Raw genomic sequence first — 23,048 nt, 5'->3', positions numbered from 1 at the left:
TTTACTAGGATTTCCCACTGAAGAGAAATGGTCCATCTTTAAAAATTAAATTTATTCATTAATAATGAAATGGTAAGTGATCACAAGTAAGTGTTTTTCTTTTATGTCCTTGCATATATAAACCCCTCACCAAGAGCTGAAGGTTTGGTTGAGAGAAAGCTCCAGAATGCCAGTGTCGGTGCGAAGAGAAAGTGTGCTTCCCTGTTGATTCCATGATAAGGTGTTGTAATAAACTCCATTGTACCGAAAGCAATAAAAGACTTCTCTGGTTATTCACTCACTTCAAGGAAAAAAATAACTGTGTGGAGATAAGACCTATTATAAGCCCGGGTAAATATAAAAAAATAACAAAAACACTCACATGAAATGGAGTAAAAAATCTAAGGCAAGGAGAATATATCCGTTGACCTGTCAAGAGGCCATGAGTAACAGGCAGTTTCTCTTTCAAAAAGTCTAAAAATAAAATGTTTGTGCACAGTGGTAGCAATGTGCTGAAATGACCAGACAAAAACCATTCCAACGGTCCATCATCAACGTCCATTTATTAGTATCAAACCACTGCTACAAAATGACATCAAACATGATGAAAGTGAACTTGCATACGTGCTATACACAATGTAAGCTTGAAAGTAATTAAATTATATGAATTTTCTTTTATTCTTTTTTTGTTTTGTTTGACAAATATCAATATATATCAATGCCACTTAAAGCCATATATGTCATTCCAGTGATCTAAAGCCTATAAATATACAACTATATATCCCTGGTGGCTAGGACCTCCATACACATTTGAGTAAAGATAACCATTTAAAATTTCTCATCACAGAATTTTTCAGCATGATGATTTAAATTAAAAAGGAAAAATAACCAAAAGAAAAAGAAATCTGACAAATTATCTTTTTGTGTTTTCCCATTACTGCCCATTCACATTACTTAAGGAAGTCTTGAGAGAAAAATAAATTAACACATTTTCAAAAAGAAAAAAGAAAACACACATGAATTGATCCACAACAACGAGAAAGGATGAAACATGGCTCAACTAATAACAAATGTCGCTCATTGTAAACTTGTAATACTACACGGGCTTGCGGATTAGTCAGTCTGAAGGCTATTGATTATTTCCCCTCAAATAAACACATGATAATACTGAACGGCAACAATAAGTTAAGCTCTGGGGCTCGGATGACAGTCAATACATTAAAAGTGGAATGGATCTCAGTTGACTCATTGTACGTTATCAAAGAACAAGACTCAATTGGCTGCCAGTGGCGCGACCGTTCCTCGATTTCTCCTTGCATGAGACCTCTCACAACTGACTGAATCTGATTTAGTGCATCTTGTATGCTGACAGCTGAAGTTGTCGTGTACAATAAACAAACTGGCCCTATGTGCAGTACATTTGCCTGCAGCGAGGAGAGGAGAGGAGAGGAGAGGAGAGGAAAGCATAGGACAGGATTAAACTGTTCTGTTAAATATTTGGAATTGCGTCAGTCTGCACCATTGCTTGGCAAACTTATTTTCCAGCTCACTGGGAATACTGAGGGCCATGTTAACACTAAATGGGGAGCCTTTTAAGAGCTCTGTGTTCTCAGGTTGGCAGTATGTGTATGTGTGTGATGGAAGATGGGGATGGGGGTGGTGGGGGCCATGGTGGTGGTGATGGTGTCTGTGTGTGTGTGTGTGTGTGTATGGAGAGGGGCGTGGGTGTAAACTTCCTGGTAAAATACACAATTAAAACACATTCATTTGACATTTTCTCTTAAAGTTAACGATCAATGTGGCTGACTTGACACCACGCTTGCGGCAAGTGCACACAATGGTGTTTGTTTTGCACATCTACATGACTACATGGCGCTTTCTGATGTTTAAACACGTTTAGAGCGTTAAGAGAGAGTGGGTGGCTATATAGGTAGGCAGGCAGAGAACAAAGCTTCGCACCCTGCAGAATGACAAATGTCACGGCGCACTGTGAAGTTAGATTTCGCGTGTTATTTAAATAGTTGGAGGGGGAAAAAAAGAAATGAAAATAAAGCTCCCATGAGCTCCGCAGAGTGCTCCTGGATCACGGAGAGAGCTGTGGAGGCGGCCACCCCTGCCCCCTCCAAACACCCTTCGCAAAAACACTTACAAAGGCACAGGAAGGCTTTTACGAGCGGCGGGCGTGGGGCCGGAGGAGTCAATGCTCCTGACCTCACCTCAGTGCTCTTCTCCTTTTGACTTTGTGAGAGATGCCTTGGTAATGAACAAGGCAAGGTGAGAGACTGAGACAGAGAGATTGAGAGAGGGAGAGAGAGAAAATAGAGACAGAGAGAAGAGTGGGAGAGAAGAGAGAGAGAGAGAAGGAGAGAAGAGAGAGATAGATAGAAAGAGGAGAGGGAGAGAGAGAGAGATGGGCTTGAAAGGATTTTAATCATGGTAATGTACCCCCACCTTGTCCTAGCTAGCAAATGGCATGCATCATATATACGTCTCGACAACAGGAAATTAACCGTTGGCAGAGTGTCTGTTTTGGCGAGCGCGTCTGAGGAGAAGAATGGGCGGCAGCGATGCGAATGTTCTCCTTTATCGTCAACACACCAGTAAAAGGGTGTGTGTCCCGATGCACGCAACAGAAATAACCTACAGGCGGAGGACGATGGGTGTGGGCATGAATCACTGACTGCAGCTCACGCTTCTGAACCATAGATATGGTCTTTCCCCTAGTGCATTTGGGTTGGTTCTGTTTTCTTCTTTTTTTTAAATATCAAAATACTCGTTTATTAAATTTCAATGACTGTTGAGGAAGGTATACAGCATTGAGTGGCCAAACATGTGTACGTCTTGGCACTGTGCAAAGTTTCTGTATTTTAACATCAGCTTAGAATCTCTGAGGTTAGTTGTTAGATGCTTGGACAAGTTGGAGATAATTAAGGAGAACTTAGGCGCAGTTAAAAAACAGACATGCATTGACACGAGAGAAACGATATGTATGTATGTATATATATTTTTGTGTCACGTTTGATTTCTCCAACATCAGCTGTGATCAATTGTGCCTTTGGGCTGTATCCTGTCTGTTTTCCTCTATGGTGAGACAGGATTGGAATCTGTTCATGAACATAAATGTTTGACTGGCTATACAAAAGAAACCCATCATTAATGCAAGATGAACTTGTCCAACACTAGCAACACACAAATCAAATCATGAAGTATGACTTAATTGTATACCATGCATAATTAAAGTTTGGTCTGTGTTAAAATCACTCACTTGAGGACATTCACGTAACACAATGAGCATGATCTTAAATGTAACACACACACACACATACATACAAAAACATGAGTTTCAAAATGAGGCCTGAAGATGGTATTTAACTTCTCAAATACTTTAAAGGCACATTCAATACAGTACATGTTCCCCATATAGACTCAGGTTTGATCCTTGCTTGGTAATTAAGCAACAAGAAAAAGGAAACATCAGACTAGTCTTCATTCAAAGCACTGAACATGAGTCAAAGTGATTAGCGCCGTTTCAGGTGAGGTCAAAGAGGGCCCTAGTGCTTCCTCTAATTCCGCCTCGGACGCCCTCCCGTCCAACACTGGGGCACAGGCCAGTCATAATTAAAAGAATATTTAAACACCCCCTTATCAGAAAGTGGAGGATTTAAAAGGCTGCTAATGATAACCCTGGCAGAGAAGGGGAAAGCCCACCGCTGATGCAACATGGCGTCTGTTTTGATAAGCAGGGGAAAAATAAACCTCTCTGATTGGTCACTTTGCTTAGAAAAAAAGGGGGGGTCAGCACAACAGGTCAAGCAACTTTTGAAATTTTGTCTACAGTTTAATATTTGAAAGTCTCAGGGGAATTCAGTCGAGCAATATAAAGGCTTAAGAAACGCCAAACTTATAGGATTTAGCCCAGTAAAAGCCCCTTCATCAAATTCCATCCCAAATGTTACTGATTAAAAGCTTCGTAAAAAGGTCATAGGTGTAGCATACAAACACCCCAAACAAACGTAGTGGTGGCACACTGGTGTCTGCAAAAGACCATGAAGCTCAGCAAAGACATTCACCTCCAAAAAATGCCATTTTAATACAAATGCTTCGAATGAATTTCTTCTTATGAGTTTAATCTGTTGCTACAGGTGAAGTTAGTGGATGAATTAGGCTGTATTAATATATTGCACAACACAGAGTTGATTAAGATGTCTTTTTTATGCAAATATATGTTGCGTCTGTATAGATCTGTCAACTCTAATACTCACAGGGTAAACATGGGTTCATTCACAACGAAACAACATTTATACTCATAGAAAGCCATTAACATAGGTGTTCAGAACACAGACCCCATTCTACGGTGCAGTCACCACTGTGCCAGCTTTAAAACAGTCTCACAATATTTTGATACACAGTTATACTCAACAGAAGTAGGTGAAACAGAAAACCATTATTATGCAATACATGGTAAGTACATTCCCAGTGATGTAATGAAATCGCGTCATCATAACATTCCTGAAACTGGTTAAAATATTGTCTTGTGATAATTGGCCACCTTTAAAAGACATTAATTGGACATGCAGGACAACCATATTTTCTGCACATCGTCACACACACAGCGAGTGTGTAGGAAGGTCGAGGTCATACTAAAGCTTACCCCCTGGCTTCTACAGGTTAGATAAAAAATGAATTCTACTGCCTCCAAAGATACACACAAGTGACTCGTTTCTATAGTATGTTACTGGTTCACATCCTCTGAGTTTCAAAAAGTAGATAATTGGATTACAAATATTTTTTTTCTTCATTTTCCTCTATTTATTTGACAAGAACCAACTGCATTTATGGCATCTAAAATAACAGACAAACATTGTAAACTATGTCTTACTGTACTTCTCTCATTTGATAATCATTTCACATTGTTGTTCGACGTGTGTTAATGCTCTTTAAATGAGGTTAATGAACATTGTTTTCCCCATCCCTCCACAACTATTAATTTCATATTTAAACAAATAAAGAAACAGAATATATTGCAAAACCCATCATAAATCTCTTCACAAACAAACAAATGAAACATACTGGTAATTTTATTTAAAGTAAAATCCCTCATAGCTTTGAGACAAAATTAAAATAACTTACAATAACAGCAGACATGGTGATATATTCAGTCACAATAAATACTGGTCAAAATCCCCCCTCAATACTCTGAGAACACTAAAACATAATCCCGTACTGTAAAAGAAGATTAGCAAACTCAAAAGAATCCAGTCAAGTCATTCTGTTGCTTAGAATAAGTTATGTCAATGTGAAGTGTCAACTTTATTACACAAAGTTGACACGACATGCTCACATAACCTAATCGTGTCAACTCATCCTGTCGCTTTGACTGATTGATGTCAAGTGTGCTAATATTTTACAGTGCATGTGCTTTCTGAAGGAGCCAGATAGGCCTGGAGAAGACGATTTCATAATCGAACACATAACTCAATCGTGTGAACAGCCCACGTGTTGCTCTTTTTTCCGCTCAGGTAATGGTTTAAACACTGATTCTGTTTGTTCTGTAGGAATGGTGCAGGAGGAAAGAGAGTGACACAGCAATCTGTTTTCGGAGTTAAACGACAATATCTCCACACTGGCTTTAACTTTTTTTTTTGGCACGGATAGGATTTTGCTGCTGGCAGGCTCTCTGTCTTTCTCTCTCTCTCTCGCATTCTGAGTTCATAATTAAATTCTGGATGGATAAAAAGGAAATAAAAAAGTAATACTCTGGATCATAGGGATTGGCGTTTAAACAGATAGCCAGTGGTGCATTCAGCCTGTTTAGTGTGACTTCTGCCTGTTTTTGTCCTGCTTCCTCAAGCTTTCAGAAGGGAGCATTTCGCTGATGCTGCAATGTTCTAAGAGTCCATTAGAGACTCTCATTTAGTGTTCATACCTGTATGGTCCCACTCTCAGCAATAACACTGACTCGCACACTTCTAATCATCTGTTTGCTTCGGCCTCTCTGTTTCATTCATTCATTCATTCAGTCATGAATTCATTCGTTCATTCATTCACACTCATCTTCAGACACAATACCGCCCAAACCGCAGTCGACCTGGGATATTGTGTCAGGAGATTCGGAATAATAAAATTACCCATGATACCATTCGACTGAACTCAAACGTGAGCGGGAAGAAAAAAAAAAGAGAACAAATGAAGTGTAAGCAAACGGGGAGGCCTCTCCCAGATCAAGCTGGACGTAAAGGTGTTATTCTGGGGGGAGAGAGGCTTCAGAGGTGAAGGTCAGCGGCTGCTTAATGGTTTGGTTTAAATTAATATGAGTGCCTAGGTGACAGCATTGGCATTAGTATGCAAACGATGCTCTGGCGCACTCTGAGTCCCTCTTCCCAGTCTCTTACACAAACACGGAGGCCAATTAGCAGCCATTCCTCCATCGGTGGAAAAGTATGGCTAGGACTGTTGCTTTGAGGGGGTGACAATGTGAACTAATTCACAAAGTGGGTAATCAGAAAAATATGTGTGAGAAAAAAAAAAACCCAAAACAATTTTGTAACTATTTACAATGGGTATAATCCACAGGAAGAAAACCGAAAATCTAAATCAAAACAGCAAACAAACAAACAAACAAACAAAAGAAACAAAAACAAAAGCCTCCCCCCCAAAAAAAATGACCATCCCCGAAAAAACAAGTAACGCTGATTATATCCCACGCTGTTTTTTGAACAAACTCTACCAGATTAGGCCCGGCAATCAGCACAGATTGGTGAAATCGCTGGAGGGCATTTCCTTTACAGTCATTTGAGTGTGCGGCCGGTGCGGCGCGGTGCGGCGCGGTGCGCTGCGGAGCTGCCGTCTGTGGGCTAGTAAACAGTGACGACGCAGGACAGCACCAGGATCAGGTATCGGCAGGACAGCAGGACGCCGGCGCTCCCCGTGCTCCCATATGGTGCCGTGTTGGGCGCTGTAAACAAAAACAAGAGACACTGATTAGAACGCCTGCTTCCGAGCCTGCCAAATGCCTCCTCTCCCCCCAATAAGCAGCCATTGATCTCACAACAGTTATGTTGAAAGCACCACATTATTTTCATTGCAGACATTCAGCCTAGCATTTATTTGTGTGTGTGTGTGTGTGTGTGTTTTGTTTGCGTGTTGTGTGCCATGCTTCTCCCGTTTGTACTGCTCAGATCTGAGACCTAACGATTTTCGTCTCCAGTGCAGCCTCTCTGGAGTGACTGGTGGGGGGGTTCTGTGGACACCCGGTGATGCTGGATGCTGAATGTGAAGAAAAGCTCCGAGGCACTGACTCACAGCCCACTTTACTGAGCGTTCATCCTCATTCCTGGGATGGCCTATGAGCAGTCCAAGGAAGACTTCACACCATCATGGACAATATTGCTTTAAGGGCGCAATTATTTACAGAGAGTGTGTAATTTATATGATTGATGTGAACCTTCCACGCATGCATGCACCTGCACACGCGAATGCACACACAAACACAAACACACACACACACATACACACACCTCACAAACACCCATACTGTACAGTCACTCACTAACACACGCACGCACACACACACAAACACACACACACACACACGCTCACACTCTCAAGCATAGTGAGTGAGAGAGAGATTATTTGTGTTTGTTCAACTTGAGCAGAACATGATTGCTTTTTTGTATGATGTATTGACAACAAAGAAAGGATCATTGCACTTCTTTTTTCAATAAATGAGCTTTTGATTACACTGGCATTGATTGTTCAGTTGTATGCACTGCACCTAATTAGAGGCTTCACGGCAGACGCATTACACTAAAACTACTCTTATATGAAAAACAACAACAACAACAAAAAAAACACTCTGTGACAATACCACACACGTTCTATTTTATTTCCCTGATATGGCACTCAGTGTTTGCCAGGAGACAAACTGCGACTCTCCAGAACGAAAAGGACAGCAAACAGAGTTGGTGGTTGGAGTCAGAGGCGGCTGAATCGCGGGGCGAATTTGTGGAGGTAGCGAGCGAGTGCATATAAAATGCATGGACAGGCTTGGAAAGGAAACTGCTCCGCAGACGGCAGCCTCACTCAACCCTCACCCACAGCACAGGATAATGACACAGTTCTGCTAGGCTGCGAGAGGGAGATGGTAACCATGGAAACAGCTCATATCCTCCGCCATGCACCCCCTTTTTCTCTTTTTCTTTTTTTTTTTACCCCCCCCCCCCCCCTCAGTCCTCCTCCTCCTCCGTGGTTCTCTGTTTTCTGTTCTCCGGTGCTGCCAATGAAACAAAATAATTTGTGCCATAAGCACCTGCTCCAACAGTTCGGCAGGAGTTCTTCATCAAAAGTGGGAAACAGCATATGGCCAGTGAAGGTCTAAAGGACTGTGGGCCTTTTTCTGCCCAGTGAGCTGTCCAGCGTGATCTGTTGGTTTGGGTAAACCTCTGCATAATTGCCTTCGTTCGAGGAATGATTCGGCTTTTTCGCCGAATCAAAGTCCCTGCAACTTTTATCCGGGACCAGAAGCAATTAATGGGGTCGGCCAGTCACATGACCGGTTCCATCGCAGCGCTTCATTTTGTACTTGCTTAATGTCCCACTGCGTCTAAATCAGTCAATGCGGTGGGGCCTCGGCCGCCTGCAACAACACTTGCCATTTTAATTAACTCTTCTGTCCAGATACTCTGGGCCAAACTACATGGCTCCCCCTTTTCATTATCCATTTAGAGCCAACTGGAAATAACAAACTCAGAAATAACTTATAGAGGGTCTTTTCCAAATCTTATTTCAAATCATTCACATAAATATTTAGGAAGTGTGTTATGTTTTCAGACTCTTTAATTAGTTAGTTGAGTGCATGGTTCGCCTTAAGGACGGTCCCTGTCTCCGTCCTAGTTAGTGCGCTTGTAATAGCAACTTTCCCAGCCATTTCTGTAAGGTTACTCATAAGAACCTTGTTGACACAGATAGCATCTTTTTATGTATAAGCAAACCCAATGATTTTATATGGTTCAGTGGCGTGTATCATCTTCCCAGCCGATAACCCCCGAGGAAGTAGCCCAGCAACAGTTTCATCAATGACACACAAGTTGGGCAGCGCACACACTAGGAAAGTAGGGCGACTGCAAACAATATTTTTCAAAAAGATCCATTAAAGTGGGATTGAGACTTTGGTGATTTATACCAGTAAGACTCTTACAGGACCTAAAGAGGATGACCAGCTGACAGTATTGATGACGCTGAGACATGTTGTGAGATTAACATTGATTACGCAATTAGATATATTTCAAAATTGATTATATACTTAGACTGCGTGATTAACTAGCTTGGATAACAATATATTCACCAGGCCAATCGTTTGATACGTTGCATTCTGTGACTATTCTTTATATAAATTACTTTGTGAGGTTTTTCCCCCCTTCTCTGAATATGTGCTAGACTAACAGGTTGGATTCCTTCATTTTTTCATTTCTAAGACTAAAATAAAACCACAAAAGATGATTTTTCACACCTCTTTTTACCAGGGGTGTCAGTCAATATGGATGGTGCTATACATACGTCAGTTCACCATGCATACATTGTCACCCTATTCTTACATAACCGCATCTCTGTCTTTGACCAGAATTCGGAATCTTACGAGCTCAGTGTACTAGTCAAGCGTTAGTGTACTATTTCTAATGAGCAAATGATAGTAACATAAAAAGGGCGAGTGTGGCCAAACCATTTCTAGTTGGTTGACTGATTGTTTGTTTGTTTTGTTATTATTCAATATGATACAGAAGAATAAGACTGGATAATGGGACAAATGATGGATTAATGTATCAGCAAATTTGGTTTTATCAGCAAATCCATGACTTTGTATGACAATGCATCCAGCAATTAAACTAAGGCTATTTAATCTGCTCAGTTTGACAACCAACTGACCAATCTTGCATGTCTGGGCCTGCATTATCCCATTAATCGAGTTTAAATTACCTCAACACCCAATCACACATCGCACTGATTCTTGATTATGGTAATTGTGAGAATTAGATGAGCAAGACACAAGTGAAGAATAACAATTAGTCTCTCGCGACATCCTCTAATCAGATCTCAGATTTGTATTTGTTTCTCCTTTGAATTGTTAATACATTTGAACGCAACGTTACTACTCTAGAGAATGTTTGGAAAACAAAATGAGAGATCTAATGGTTCCTCCACGGCTAAAAGCTTTGCTATCCACTTGGCTCTGGGGATTCACTGACGCTGGTGCCTTCTTAAACATATAAAGTGCAAACTGTAGCTCCCCGGCGACATTTGGGAAGAAATGGGTGTTTGCAATTCCAATTCCATCTTTAGGGAAGGAATGATAACAGTAAGTTGGCAAAATAAATGTGACCAACAAACATCAGTGAATACAGAGAGGATCGTTTTTCTATGATTGCTGGATTGATGATGGATGTTCACTGCCTTCTATGATGACAGTCAGGTAAATTAAACTGAGTTTAGGATTAGTTCCATTTGTTCTTTAGGGACAAGATCATAAACATGGGAGTAGTAACCTAGGGTGTGTTCTATTTCTCTGGTGAGATGGCGGAAGTTTGTCTTCCTTTCTGGACAGTCTTGGACATTTCCTTGCTGCAGCACTGGAGTTGTTTTGGAGCCGATGGAAGAGGGTTGTCTGTTAAAACTTTGAGTGAAAGGTTCATTGTCCTCAGCTATCAATCGGTCACCTTTAGTCTCCCTGATCCTCTCCTGCCAACTTGATGAAACGCTTCTCAGCACTGGCCCCCACCGAGCTCACCGTGCCCGTGTCCAGCCCAGCTCCAAAAATACAGCTCGCTTCAACTTTAACTGCTCTACAGAGAGGAATTTCACTTCGCTCCACACATAACACATCCCTGATAGGCTTACGCAGCAAAACAAAAACTACATAAGTATCCACAGAGGCGCCAAAATGGCTGAAATACCACACAAGGAGTTTACTGTAGCTAGCAAACAAACAACTCCCTGAAATTCAGATTCACCGTTAAACAACAATCCGTACAGTATGATGAATACATGACATATAAATACATCATAATAATACTTATAATAGATATACTAACAATGATGTGTAAGATATGTGTGATGCCCTTGTTGACATACACCTCTGCAAGTGTGAGTGTGACTATAGCTACACTAGTAGTTGGACTATACAGGGCAAGAGTCATTTTAAGAGTCACTCAGCAGTTGTTTAACAAGTATTGATTCTCCGCAAACTATCAAATCACTATTAACTTGTTCTGAGTCTCAGTCTGCTGAGAAACAAACCACCACAACAAAGCTGATTTAACTCTAAATTGTATCCCTTGTAAACACTAACCTGCAGTCCTACCTTTGAGGAATCCAGCTCGATGTTGCATCAGACTATCAGCAGCGTAAATATATAGCATGCAACCTGACACACTTGTTGCAACTGAATAAATAATGACCTGTGCTGGTGAAATGAAACACTTGTCCTGAGCAATATACAAACTACACACCTCAGTTACAGACACAGTCCACATTACAAACTCATTACATCCATATTCTGTCCACTATAAGAAAGACATGGACAATGAAAACCCATCCCAGCAACAACACCTACTACTGCAAAAGTGACATTAACATAACCAATGTGTGCACAATATACTGTATGTATTTGTTGACACTGTTGACAGTGAGAGATACCAGAGATACCAATATGGGCTGCTATCAGGCAAGTCTTAATATATACTTTTTTGATCCCGTGAGGGAAATTCGTTTCTCTGCATTTAACCCAATTTAACCGAATTAGTGAATACATACAGCGCACACACACAGTGAGGTGAATCACACACCAACCCAGAGCAGTGAGCTGCCTGCCCAACCAGCGGCGCTCGGGGAGCAGTGAGGGGTTAGGTGCCTTGCTCAAGGGCACTTCAGCCGTGGTGGACTGGTCGGGGATTGAACCAGCAACCCTCCGGTTACAAGCCCGAAGCCCTAACCAGTACACAACGGCTGCCCCTATATATTAAGTCTTGTCCCATTTAAGTGAATGGGGAAGCCCTGAATTTCTATGGAGGATTGTCTGAATACTGTCTCCTCATTAGAGAGTCTCTTGAGATACGTTGGAGACAGGGTAGGATGCAGGGTTAGGAGTTATGGCCTCCTGGCCCTGCCTAGTGTGTGTGTGTGTGTGTGTGTGTGTGTGTGTGTGTGTGTGTGTGTGTGTGTGTGTGTGTGTGTTCTAGTGGATGTGGGTGTGGGCAGCCATCAGAATTGAAGACACCTCCTCTCCTCTCGCTCAGCTTATTGTGTTTGTTCTATGCAACATGCAGCCCCACACAATTTATTAGAGCAAATCACCGATTCTGTGGCCCTAATACTGTGTCCTTTGTTTTTGTCATGGTCTTCAAGCCAAATCATAACTGGCTGGTCTAACTACATTTGTTTATGAGCAGGTGTGTGTATGGTCAAATGGTTTCATTTAGGATCAGGACATAAAGGTAGCCTATATCACAGTGAATTCTGAGTAAATTGAAAATCAAGACTACTTGACCGGAATTTTACTGATTCAACAGCAGCAGAGGTTATTAAGCAATGTGTGAATGTCAATAAATAAATAAATAAATGAATAAAAGACCGCTAAGGCAATTACTGGAATCTGCCTCAAATGAACATATGTACATGCTAATAAGTGTGTCTGAAATACAATCTCAAACAGAATCTGTATGTTTTCTTTGCCGTAATGAACCTAATGAATTACGCCAGAGAGCTAAATATAGCGCTCACAGGGTTGAAGAGCTGTGTGAAGCTGCTTTTAGATCTTACTGTACCTTTGGGTTATCAGCACACTGTCAATCCCTATGAGAATTCAACAGAGGCACCGGCTTCCTTCAGTATCCACATCAGATGGGAAATGAAGGGGTAGGGGGTGTGGGAGCTACACGATGGTGTGCTTATGTGAGTAGCTTGGCAAAGGTGTGCATGTGTGTGTGTGTGTGTGTGTGTGTGTGTGTGTGTGTGTGTGTGTGTGTGTGTGTATGTAAATGTGTGTGTGTGTGTGTGTGTGTGTTAATGTGTGTGTGTGCGTGTGTTTATGTACTCGTTTGAATATGAAGGTGTGTGTGTGTGTGTGCACGCGTGCTTGTCTCTCTGGCCTTGAGCATGACTTAATCAGCAGCACAGCAGGGCTCTTTAAGACATCACAGAGACTCCGTGCACAAAGAGAGCGCAGGGAAATCCAATAGAGGTCATTTCCAGGCAAATTAAAGCAGAACAGACTGAACCCCCCAGTGGCTCCTGTACGTATGGGCTTTACATTGGGAAGCTGAGCATTTCAAATCAAAATCAAACTTCATGCACGGATAAAGCCGATACCGCTCACTGAGTCAGTCACTGCCTTCAAAAAAAAAAAAAAAAAAAAAAAAACTGCTGCCAAACTTATCTAAATGGTTTCAAACATGACTTCTCTTGTCCCACTGCAGTGTCATTATGAAGTGCAGTATAGTGAGCAGTGAGCACAATGTAAACTTGGAAATATTAACAACACCACTGACAAAATTGATTACTTAAAGGGATATTCCGCCATTTTTGGAAATACGCTCATTTTCCACCTCCCCTCGAGCAAAACAATCGATATTTACCTTGTTCCCGTTCATCCAGCCATTCTGTGAGTCTGGCGATACAACTTTTAGCTTCAGCCTAGCATAGATCATTGAATTGGATTAGACCATTAGCTTCTCGCCTGCTAGCTTCATGTTTAAAAGTGACTAAGATTTCTGGTAATTTTCCCATTTAAAACGTGTCTCCTCTCAAGTTAGAAAGTGTAATAAGACCAACTGAAAATGAAACCTGGCGTTTTTCTAGGCTGATTTGACATGGAACTACACTCTCATCTGGCGTAATAATCAAGGCAACTTGCAGCTACTGGCACTACTACTGCTTGTTCTCTATGGGGACTATTTTCAGATGCTGCGTACGATATCACTGCGCCTGCAAGTTGCCTTGATTATTACGCCAGATGAGAGTGTAGTTCCATGTCAAATCAGCCTAGAAAAACGCCAGGTTTCATTTTCAGTTGGTCTTATTGCACTTTCTAACTTGAGAGGAGACACGTTTTAAATGGGAAAATTACCAGAAATCTTAGTCACTTTTAAACATGAAGCTAGCAGGCGAGAAGCTAATGGTCTAATCCGATTCAATGATCAATGCTAGGCTGAAGCTAAAAGTTGTATCGCCAGACTCACAGAATGGCTGGATGAACGGGAACAAGGTAAATATCGATTGTTTTGCTGGAGGGGAGGTGGAAAATGAGCGTATTTCCAAAAATGGCGGAATATCCCTTTAATATATTAAGGTGATTTCTCTTTTTTTGTAAAGCAATATTTATTGAGTTTTGAAGCACACTTCTTAGGTGACTTACTGTAGTTATCAGGGGATACTGTTTTCAGGGTTAGTTATCAGGCTGTGGTAAAAGTAAGTTAGAGCCTATTCTTCAGCTGTATACTGATTATTAGTAATTGAAACGGCCTTCAGAGGAGTCATTACAAACCCACAAGGGTGTGTTTAAGAAAACTAGAGCCGGCACTTTAGTTGCAACGCCGATGATGCCATATTGCTTTCCGAAAGCGTAAGCGCTTTCATTAGAATTCCGCAAGCATTTTAATGAAATATTAAACAAAGTGTGTAAAATTGCTCATTAGATAATTACCAGCAAACTAATTCATTGCCTGACATAAAGCGCAGGGTGTTTGGCGATACTCCCTTTTCATCCACAGAGGCCTCTATGGAGGATGCCAGGCTGCCTCTGACACATACTAAGCAAATACTATCAGTGATCACTGCATAAGAAGCTGTTTTGAAGATCTGTGTTCCCCAGATGTAATTACAACTCTAAGTGCAAGACTTTTAAACAAGACTGAAAATATTCCAGGCGTAATTGGAAAGATCCTATAGAAACCGATTAAGCGGGCGAATAACACGCTCGCTTGTATTGATATTCCGTCACAGTAATTCTTTCATCATGGTTTAGGGCTCAAATTGATTCGCTCGTAACCTGACCGGCGAGGAGGATTTTGGCCCCCGCTGACGCAGAGGTCACTTATCTCCCGGTCGGCCTGGAGGGGACGGCTGAAGAACGCTTTTGCGTTCGGTACCTGCCGAGAAGATTAACAATCGCCGGCACTGCTGGCAATGGCAGTAAGCAGAACCTTAATAGCTGATACGCATGATAGCCCCATAAGTATCCTACAGACACATTTGCCTGTGAGCGAAAGCTCCAAGGGGAGGGGACCAAATGCACATATGCCTTTTATATCTCGTTAAATATACATATAAACGTTTTGAGTTATGACAGGTGAAAGGAGGGGAATGTATGCTACGCTATGCTATGCTATGCTAACCTGTCACCTACCGGAGGGTTGACCTGGGGAGGTCACGAGTCAATGGAGGTAAGGTGTACCCGCTCTCGTACATTATTGCTCCATTAGCTGCAGACTAAGGGTTACCTTAGGCCATAACGGATGAAATATTTTTTCCACTGCACAGGGGGGAGAAAAAAATAGAAAGACAGAGAGAATGAGAACCTGGACCCCTGAATCCGCTCCATTTTTATTTCTAGCGCCTGGCTGCTTGCTGCCCTGGGGAGGTGGAGATAAAAGCTATAGTGTCCCTGAGTAAGCTGCATTCATTCAGGCTCCCGGGTTATTTAACACTCCTTGGAGGGAGTGGGCCTCCCTCCGCATACTAAAAATCAATTCAGCCAGAGCCTCCCAATCTCCGGCCAAGCAAGAGGATCATTTACAAACAGTTAAAAGGAGACAAGGGAGATGGCAATTTATCCTCCAGAATCTTCTGCCATTGTGCAGCTCCTGACATTTCCGCATATCAATCCACTTCATCAGTATTCCAGAGCGAAAACACACTCAGCTGTTTTAGTTATTTGCGGGTTGCCAACGGTAAACATATGCGCAGAATGTCAAGTACTGACAATAGATTTCATAGCCGGCCTGATAAAGGGCTGTCTTGGCTAAGACAATAAACATACTCACTCCATCGTGGCATTCTATGTTCCTGAACTAGTGATAACAATAATCAAACAGCGAATAGCGAATGTCTCTCTCTGCGTCCAGAGCTCAATTCAAAACCAAGAGATGTTGGGGACATCAGTGCATCTGACCACTTAATTCCAACACATTTCACTGATATCCAGACTGTTTCCAATTTCAATTCAGCATTGCAAAAAAAAAAAGAAAAAAACATTCCTTGGTGACCAGTCAGCCAGTCCAAAAGCAAACTTCATTACCCTGTCTAACCTTGTCACTGCACACAAACACACAAATAGAGAGCGCGAGCGCCAGCCAGCTCTCTAAATGTTATCACCCCCAAATCCATCCTTTCTTCGGCTGGCTTATCCTCGGTGACACTCTGACACTATCTGTGTGTGACTTACACGGCTGCATAAATACCACATCCCTGCCTGTGACACTTGCACTTTAACGCACACCGCTACGAGGGCTGTCAGGAGGCAGCCTCCACAGGCGGGCGATCAGGCGATCGGGCGGGCGGGCGGTTGAGCTGCGGGCGGCAGGCAGCCGTTTTACACCTCCTCGCTCAGCCCCCCCCCCCCCCCCCCCCCCTCCCCCCGGCACGGGGTCACAAATTATTGCTTGGGCTTGCTTGACGCTTCCTGACAAATGAGGCTTGAATATTGACCCCGGCGCGCGCAGCCACCCAGACACCCAACTGCGACGCTCACACTCCCCTCTCGTTTTCTGTCTCTCTCCGTCTCTCTCGGCCAGATCCGACCGCCTCAACCACCCGCCGACTCCTGCTTGTTACCTCTCGCACATTCTCTGACTCAGTGCTATGCGTTCTGCAGACTGACAGTGAAATCGTCTCTGGGTGTTTTTTTTCTTTCTTTCTTCACACGCCACAAGAAAACAGCAACAACAACGCGGCTGTGTCTTTACTCGTCAAAATCAAAAATGGCCTCCACAGAAGAAAAAGCTCCAAGGCAGGGGTGGAGGCGTGGGTGGGTGCAGCGGCGGGGTCGTGAACCCGGGCCGGGTGCTATCGATCTGCCTGACGAGCCTGCTCCCCCTCCACTGGACTGATTCATGGAGACGGGCTCTATTTTGGTCAGACGGCATTTAACTACTTTTGCAAATTTTAATGAAATGATTTGTCACATTGAGAACGAGATTTGTCACTTTTACAGCAAAGCGCCCCATCTTGCACAGAAATGATTTAAGGGAACGAGCCAGTTTGCCATTGGAAATCCTGCTACAACAGCTGCAGATAACGAGCCAAAGGGAGTTTAATGGACTTGCCAACATTGCTTACAAAACCCTATAGTGACACTATGCAAACTGGACATACATGTAATGTCCAATCTTGTCATTGAAAAATATCTGGAACCCAACCTTGGCCTTGCTCGCTCTAAGGAAAACACAGATTGCTTACATATTATTCCATCCCTTTTTGTATCCAGCAATAACTGGAATACATAGGCCTACAGTATGCTCCTGACGGCCTTTCCTACGTCACAAACGGCTGGTGTTTGCAGACATTAAAACCTTACACTACATTGGGCTAACCTCGCCATGCTCTTCATTTACCCTAAATGCCAGCAGACTTGTTAATTTGAATTGAATCTTCACAAAGTGACGCAAGTTCTATTTCTTGCCTCCGCATGATGTGAAAGGTGGCTGGATAATGACAACTGGGGAATATGACGGTTTCCTTTTGCCTTTCATAGAGCCGTGTTATTCATCTATAAACCCACATCAATCACCCAAATGTCAACAAACAAAGCAAAGGACAGACTATCAAAATCTAATCTCAAGATAGACGTGTACCACCAACAGAAATCAACAGCCAAGCTAGTAAATAACCAGCACAACCTTTCCTGCAGGAAGTGAGACTGTATAGAATTGGAGTCTTGCAGATTCGTTTTAAAAGCACAGCAGTGGCAGTAGCGGAGAAACACAAACCGATTTCACATTTCCCATACCGAGGACATGTATCCAAATATGGAGGATATATAAACTAGAATTTTTCCTCTTCTTTTTAAGCTTCTTATGGGAAAAAAAGAAAGAAAAAACAGCCTTCAGGCTTCAAATGGATCGACCTTTCTTCATGAGAAGGCTTGCGATATGATAGGCTAGGCGACTCTGACTGCTCAGCATCACGCTCGCGCTCATTTGAAGGAGGAACAGTACGAAGAGTGTTTAGTACTTCTGCACCCCCGTGGCCCCAGGGCGTGTGTTAGATCTCCCCGCCCGCCGCCTCCTTAACGATCCCCACACGCAACGCCGCTTAATGGGACCTCCAGCCAGCGCTGCGGGGGGGGCTCGGTGAGTCCTGCCTCTGGAGTCGCCCGGGTTAAGCGCCTCGGCATCTTTCCCCATAGGGCACAATTCACCACGTTAGCTCATTTACAAATTACATTAACAGCACAAGCTGAGCTAGGCAAGGACATGTTCGGTGCGCCGGAGACTGATTAAAAATGTCATCATATGTCGTTGTGTGCGTGCGCCTGCATGTGTGTGTGTGTGTGTGCGTGCGTGCGAGTCTGTGCGTGCCAGAGGAGATTGAAGGCTTGAGAATGAGAGCGAGAGTGAGAGTGAGAGTGAGCGCTAGACAGAAGGAATGGAAGTGACACAGTGTGAAAGAGAGGAAGCGAGAGAGCGAGAGCGACAGGGAGGGAGAGAGAGAGAGATGGAAAATCTTTTGGAACTGGCCTGAATTCCTAATATACCGATTGATGAATATTTACTGATCGGCTGGGAGAGTAGTTTCCTGCGCACCACTGTGCCGGCTCTGTGCAAGCCTGTGGCGTCTGGTCTGTCCTTGGGGAATCTATTGTCATTGCACACACGGGCTTCAAATGACAACCTCTGATGGTGTCCGCTTAGCATTCCTGGAACCACACCAGAAACGCACAAACAGTCCATTTCATGACTTCTGAAGTGAGTCCCCACTCTCTAAAAATGCACGAAGATAAACATTTCTTCCCCCGCCTCCGGTGTCAGGGTGAAGTGTTATAACCTCAAAACAAATCCTATATTACACCTTTAATAAAGGTCATCTCTCAATATCAAAAACACTTCCAGCCAACAAACACGCGTACAATACATCCCAACGGCTTTGGGGACGGCAGACACCCTGACCAGCTCGTAGATTTGGGCCGTGACCTAGAACCCTGGCCCATATCTTGCCTGGCTGGGCCGGGCTGGGGCCCGGGGCCCGGAGCCGGGCCTGTGTTGGCTCCGTCGTCTGCAATCTAACTGGGTTGGTCCCCGCTGGAGAGCGCACAGCTGGTCACTGTGACAAATAGAAGCGGGCAGCCAGTGGTGGTGCCCAGGACGGCCCGGCGTGCCTCCGGGGGCTGGACCCCTCATTAGTGACAGCGCCGGGAGGCTCCGAAGCAAATGACTGATTTACAGAACCGGGCCAGAGAGGCCTCGGGAGAGGTGCCAGCACCGGCCAGTGGCATCCGCACACACAAAAACATGCCATGTTTTCATCTCCCCAACGAGGAAGAAGGAGAGAGAGAGAGAGAGAGAGAGACAGAGAGAGGGAGAAATATGTTTCCTTCTTCCAATGAGAGAGAGGGGGAGAAGGGGAGAAAGAGAGAATAGCAAGGAAGGGCCAGAAATAACATGCAGGTTTACAACTACAGCTGAGTTCCAACTAGACCTAACTACAAGACAGTTTCAGATAAAACACACACACACACACACACACACACACACACACACACACACACACACACACACATTCACACACACACAGACACACACACAAAACCATTATCACAGTATTCTAGGAACATATGCGAGCCATGCCTGCGGGACACTCATTCATGATATGAAAGAGGGCCGCGCTAAACTCCATCAGTCCCAAGGAGCTCTCGTACTGATAACAGGTATATCTCACCTGCGCTGCTAGTCCCTTTGGACACACACAGCTGGGACGTGATTAAAATGTATGTAAATTCAACTTCATTTGCCTGCCTGTCGAGGAGGCGTAGGGCCCTAACACCAGAGACTTTTTAATGAGGAGACACAGAACTCGAAAACTCTTTGTTCGTTAACACCAATATGGCAGTTGTCTACACTTATCCCGCCCCTCCCGTCAACAGGTGAATACAATGTGCCAGTCATGTGGTGTGTTGTGATCATGTGCTGTGATCTCGGCGCTAGATCAAGGTTGGTGCCGTGAAGCCTTGAGCACGCCTATTTCTGTCCGAATAGATGCCTGATAACTAAGTGCCCAAAAAGCATTGCAATATGGTAGCCGAGTGGAGGTCGCCTAAAAGGACTTTGCTAACACTTCCTCCAAGACCCATCTACACTATACGCATACTTCATAAAAATGTATATGGAAATGGGAAATAATACCTGTGACATGTAATACTAGTAAACAGTATGTTCTATAGTTGCCATCTCAAGGTATGTTATAGGGATGGTGCACTAACACATTACTACTGTAATTTAACTCAAATAAGTAGTATAACACTTACAATACATTTGTAATGATGTCTCCAAGTATAGGAGCCACGCTGTACTTGATACTAATTCAAGAGTAAATCCAGAGTACTTTAGCGGCCTCAGTACAAAGTGGTTACAGAAACATTTTCTGGCCGGAGTTAAAGCCCATTCCCTGGCCAGCGTGTGTGTGTGTTTCCTCAAGTTCCTTCAAAGCCCCCTGGTGGAATAGCGGCAATCAGTTTGTGCTGTTGACTGGCCTCGGCTATTCCCCACTGGGCTGACAAGCTACGGGGCTGCAAGGCTCGCGCGGCGCGGTGCTGCCGGCCCCTGGGACTAGCCCCTGAGCCATGGACGCAACACGGCGCGCTGCGGCCAGAGTCCTGCTCGGAGAGCACGTAGCCCGCTGGAGCATGCAGCCAAGCTTTTTTTCGAGCACTGCCTAAAATGGCCAGGCTTTGCCTCGTCTGCCCTGCAGTTATGGAGCTCCAGCCCCTGATGCTTCCCACAGCTCCTCTGCTGGGTTTCAGAGCCACACGGCTCCGTAAAAGCGCCTCTTGCAATGAAAAGGAAATCAATTAGCGGACACATTGCAATTCATCTATTCGCCTGCCTATGAGAAACACTTGGCCACAAAAAAAAAAAAAAACACTAAAAATCGAAACACAGAAAAGATTCCACTACTTGTTTGAGTGAGTGAACAGCACCTGTTTGTTTAATCATGCAGCATCATATTGAATGTGAGCACACGCATAACTCACCTTCTTATCTAGAAGTCATTCTTCCATGCACTCCAAATAATGACTGGCAGTTGTTTGGATTTTTACACTACCATGGGCTAAGGGCAGTGAAGAGGAACAGTGATTAAGGCTTCGGCCATTTGCAATCAACTGACTGGGAACCTCACCAAAATAAGCTTTAGAAAAGGCTAAATATGGACAATTTGAGGAATTATAGAAGCCATGGCAAGCATCCGGTGGCCAGTGTGTGTGTGTGTGTGTGTGTGTGTGTGTGTGTATGTGTGTGTGTGTGTGTGTGTGTGTGTGTGACAGAGAGACCTGATTTTCCCCAGGATGATGTAGAGCCCTCTCTGGTGTAAAACAGGAGGATTGCATTACTTCTTTGAAGTGATTCTCAGACAAAAAAAGAGTTATTCACCTCCTTTACACCATAACTCATGAACAGGTCGGCTATCATTCACTGTCAAATGAAAAGTTTCAAGGCAATTGTGCACATCACATAAAAAAAAGTTTAATCTGAACTGTAGTCAAAACGGAAAAAAGGAGTAAGATCACTAGATCTTGTCACTACGTATCGATGTGGACAGGAAGGCTAACGGTCAAATTCAAACTCCACAACAGCCTTGGTGATACTGACTCACTGTGCACGCAATAGTTTCACTGTGTAAGGCAATAACAAGACCAAATATGCTGTCTAACACTCTTCAGGACCCCATAAACAAGCAGTGCCCCAATTTAGACAGGTAATGTTGGTTTCTACACAGACATCAAGATCATTAGATGTTCTGGATGAAATTGTGACTAAAAAAAAAGGAGCTACAACAGTACAAGCCTATTGAGTGTTATGAACAGCCATTTGCTGTCCAGCCGAACTCTTTTGTGGTGCTTGACCTGTAGACGTGTATCAGTATTTACGGCTTCATTATTGCTTCTCGTCCTGACCCAAACTCACTGGGAAACCAGGAGCAGATAAATGAAGCACTTGACGACTTGGTGAGAGTTTAGCGTGGGTCATCGGAGTGCAGGCCAAACACCCACGCTCTAATACCGGCCCACAGTCTGTGCAGGTCCCTGGGTACCTCCAGCTGTCTGGCAGACCAGGAGGAGGAAAAAACGTTGATTATTGTTCTCCTCGCTGATGAAATTGACATACTATACTGACAGAGCTCCTCTTATGCCATTGAAGCTCTCTCAAGCTCTCACGCCGCAGGAGATCTAGCCATCAGATCAGCGAAAATATGCCGGAAGACCGCAGGAGCTCAGCGCTACAGTACGTGTTGATGATGAGGCGTGCACATGAAAAGCACATGGCTCAGCATGAGGGACATTCACACACACACACACACACACACACACACACACACACACACACACACACACACACACAACTTGTCAGCTGGTCGAGCTTTTTTCTTTTTTTCTTTCTCCTGGATTCTGACATCATTTGAAGGCAAAATCAGTGGCTGCATGGTTAGGGAAATATGTCTAATGGTACTTTTGGTTCTCTATGGCCATAGGGATTGATGTCTAATGGTACTTTTGGTTCTCTATGGCCATAGGGATTGATGTCTAATGGTACTTTTGGTTCTCTATGGCCATAGGGATTGATGTCTAATGGTACTTTTGGTTCTCTATGGCCATAGGGATTGATGTCTAATGGTACATTTGGTTCTCTATGGCCATAGGGATTGATGTCTAATGGTACATTTGGTTCTCTATGGTTGTACCCATACTGAGAGATACGCAAAAACACCAACGAGCGAGAGATCCCTAATGACAGCACTCTATGCCACATCTGCTCCCAGATGACACCCTGTTGCTATATATACACCATCACTCTATCGGCATATTGTAT

At 43.6% G+C, this 23,048-nt stretch overlaps 1 protein-coding gene across 2 annotated transcripts in view; it reads right to left on the bottom strand.

The window, feature by feature from the left end:
* Positions 1 to 518: 518 nt before the first annotated feature.
* The window catches only part of negr1 (neuronal growth regulator 1), a 110,055-nt gene continuing 87,525 nt past the window's right edge, over positions 519 to 23,048 (bottom strand). For both annotated transcript variants that reach the window (XM_062556103.1, XM_062556104.1), the window contains one exon: positions 519 to 6,934. In XM_062556103.1, the coding sequence (XP_062412087.1) occupies positions 6,834 to 6,934 (101 nt within the window). In that variant the 3' untranslated portion in view covers positions 519 to 6,833. The remainder of the gene's footprint in view (positions 6,935 to 23,048) is intronic.

This window comes from Sardina pilchardus, chromosome 15 (genome assembly GCF_963854185.1).
Source record: "Sardina pilchardus chromosome 15, fSarPil1.1, whole genome shotgun sequence".
Classification (NCBI taxonomy): Eukaryota; Metazoa; Chordata; class Actinopteri; order Clupeiformes; family Clupeidae; genus Sardina; species Sardina pilchardus.
The sequence above is the reverse complement of the archived record's forward strand: the minus strand, read 5'-3'. Positions and strand labels throughout refer to the sequence as shown.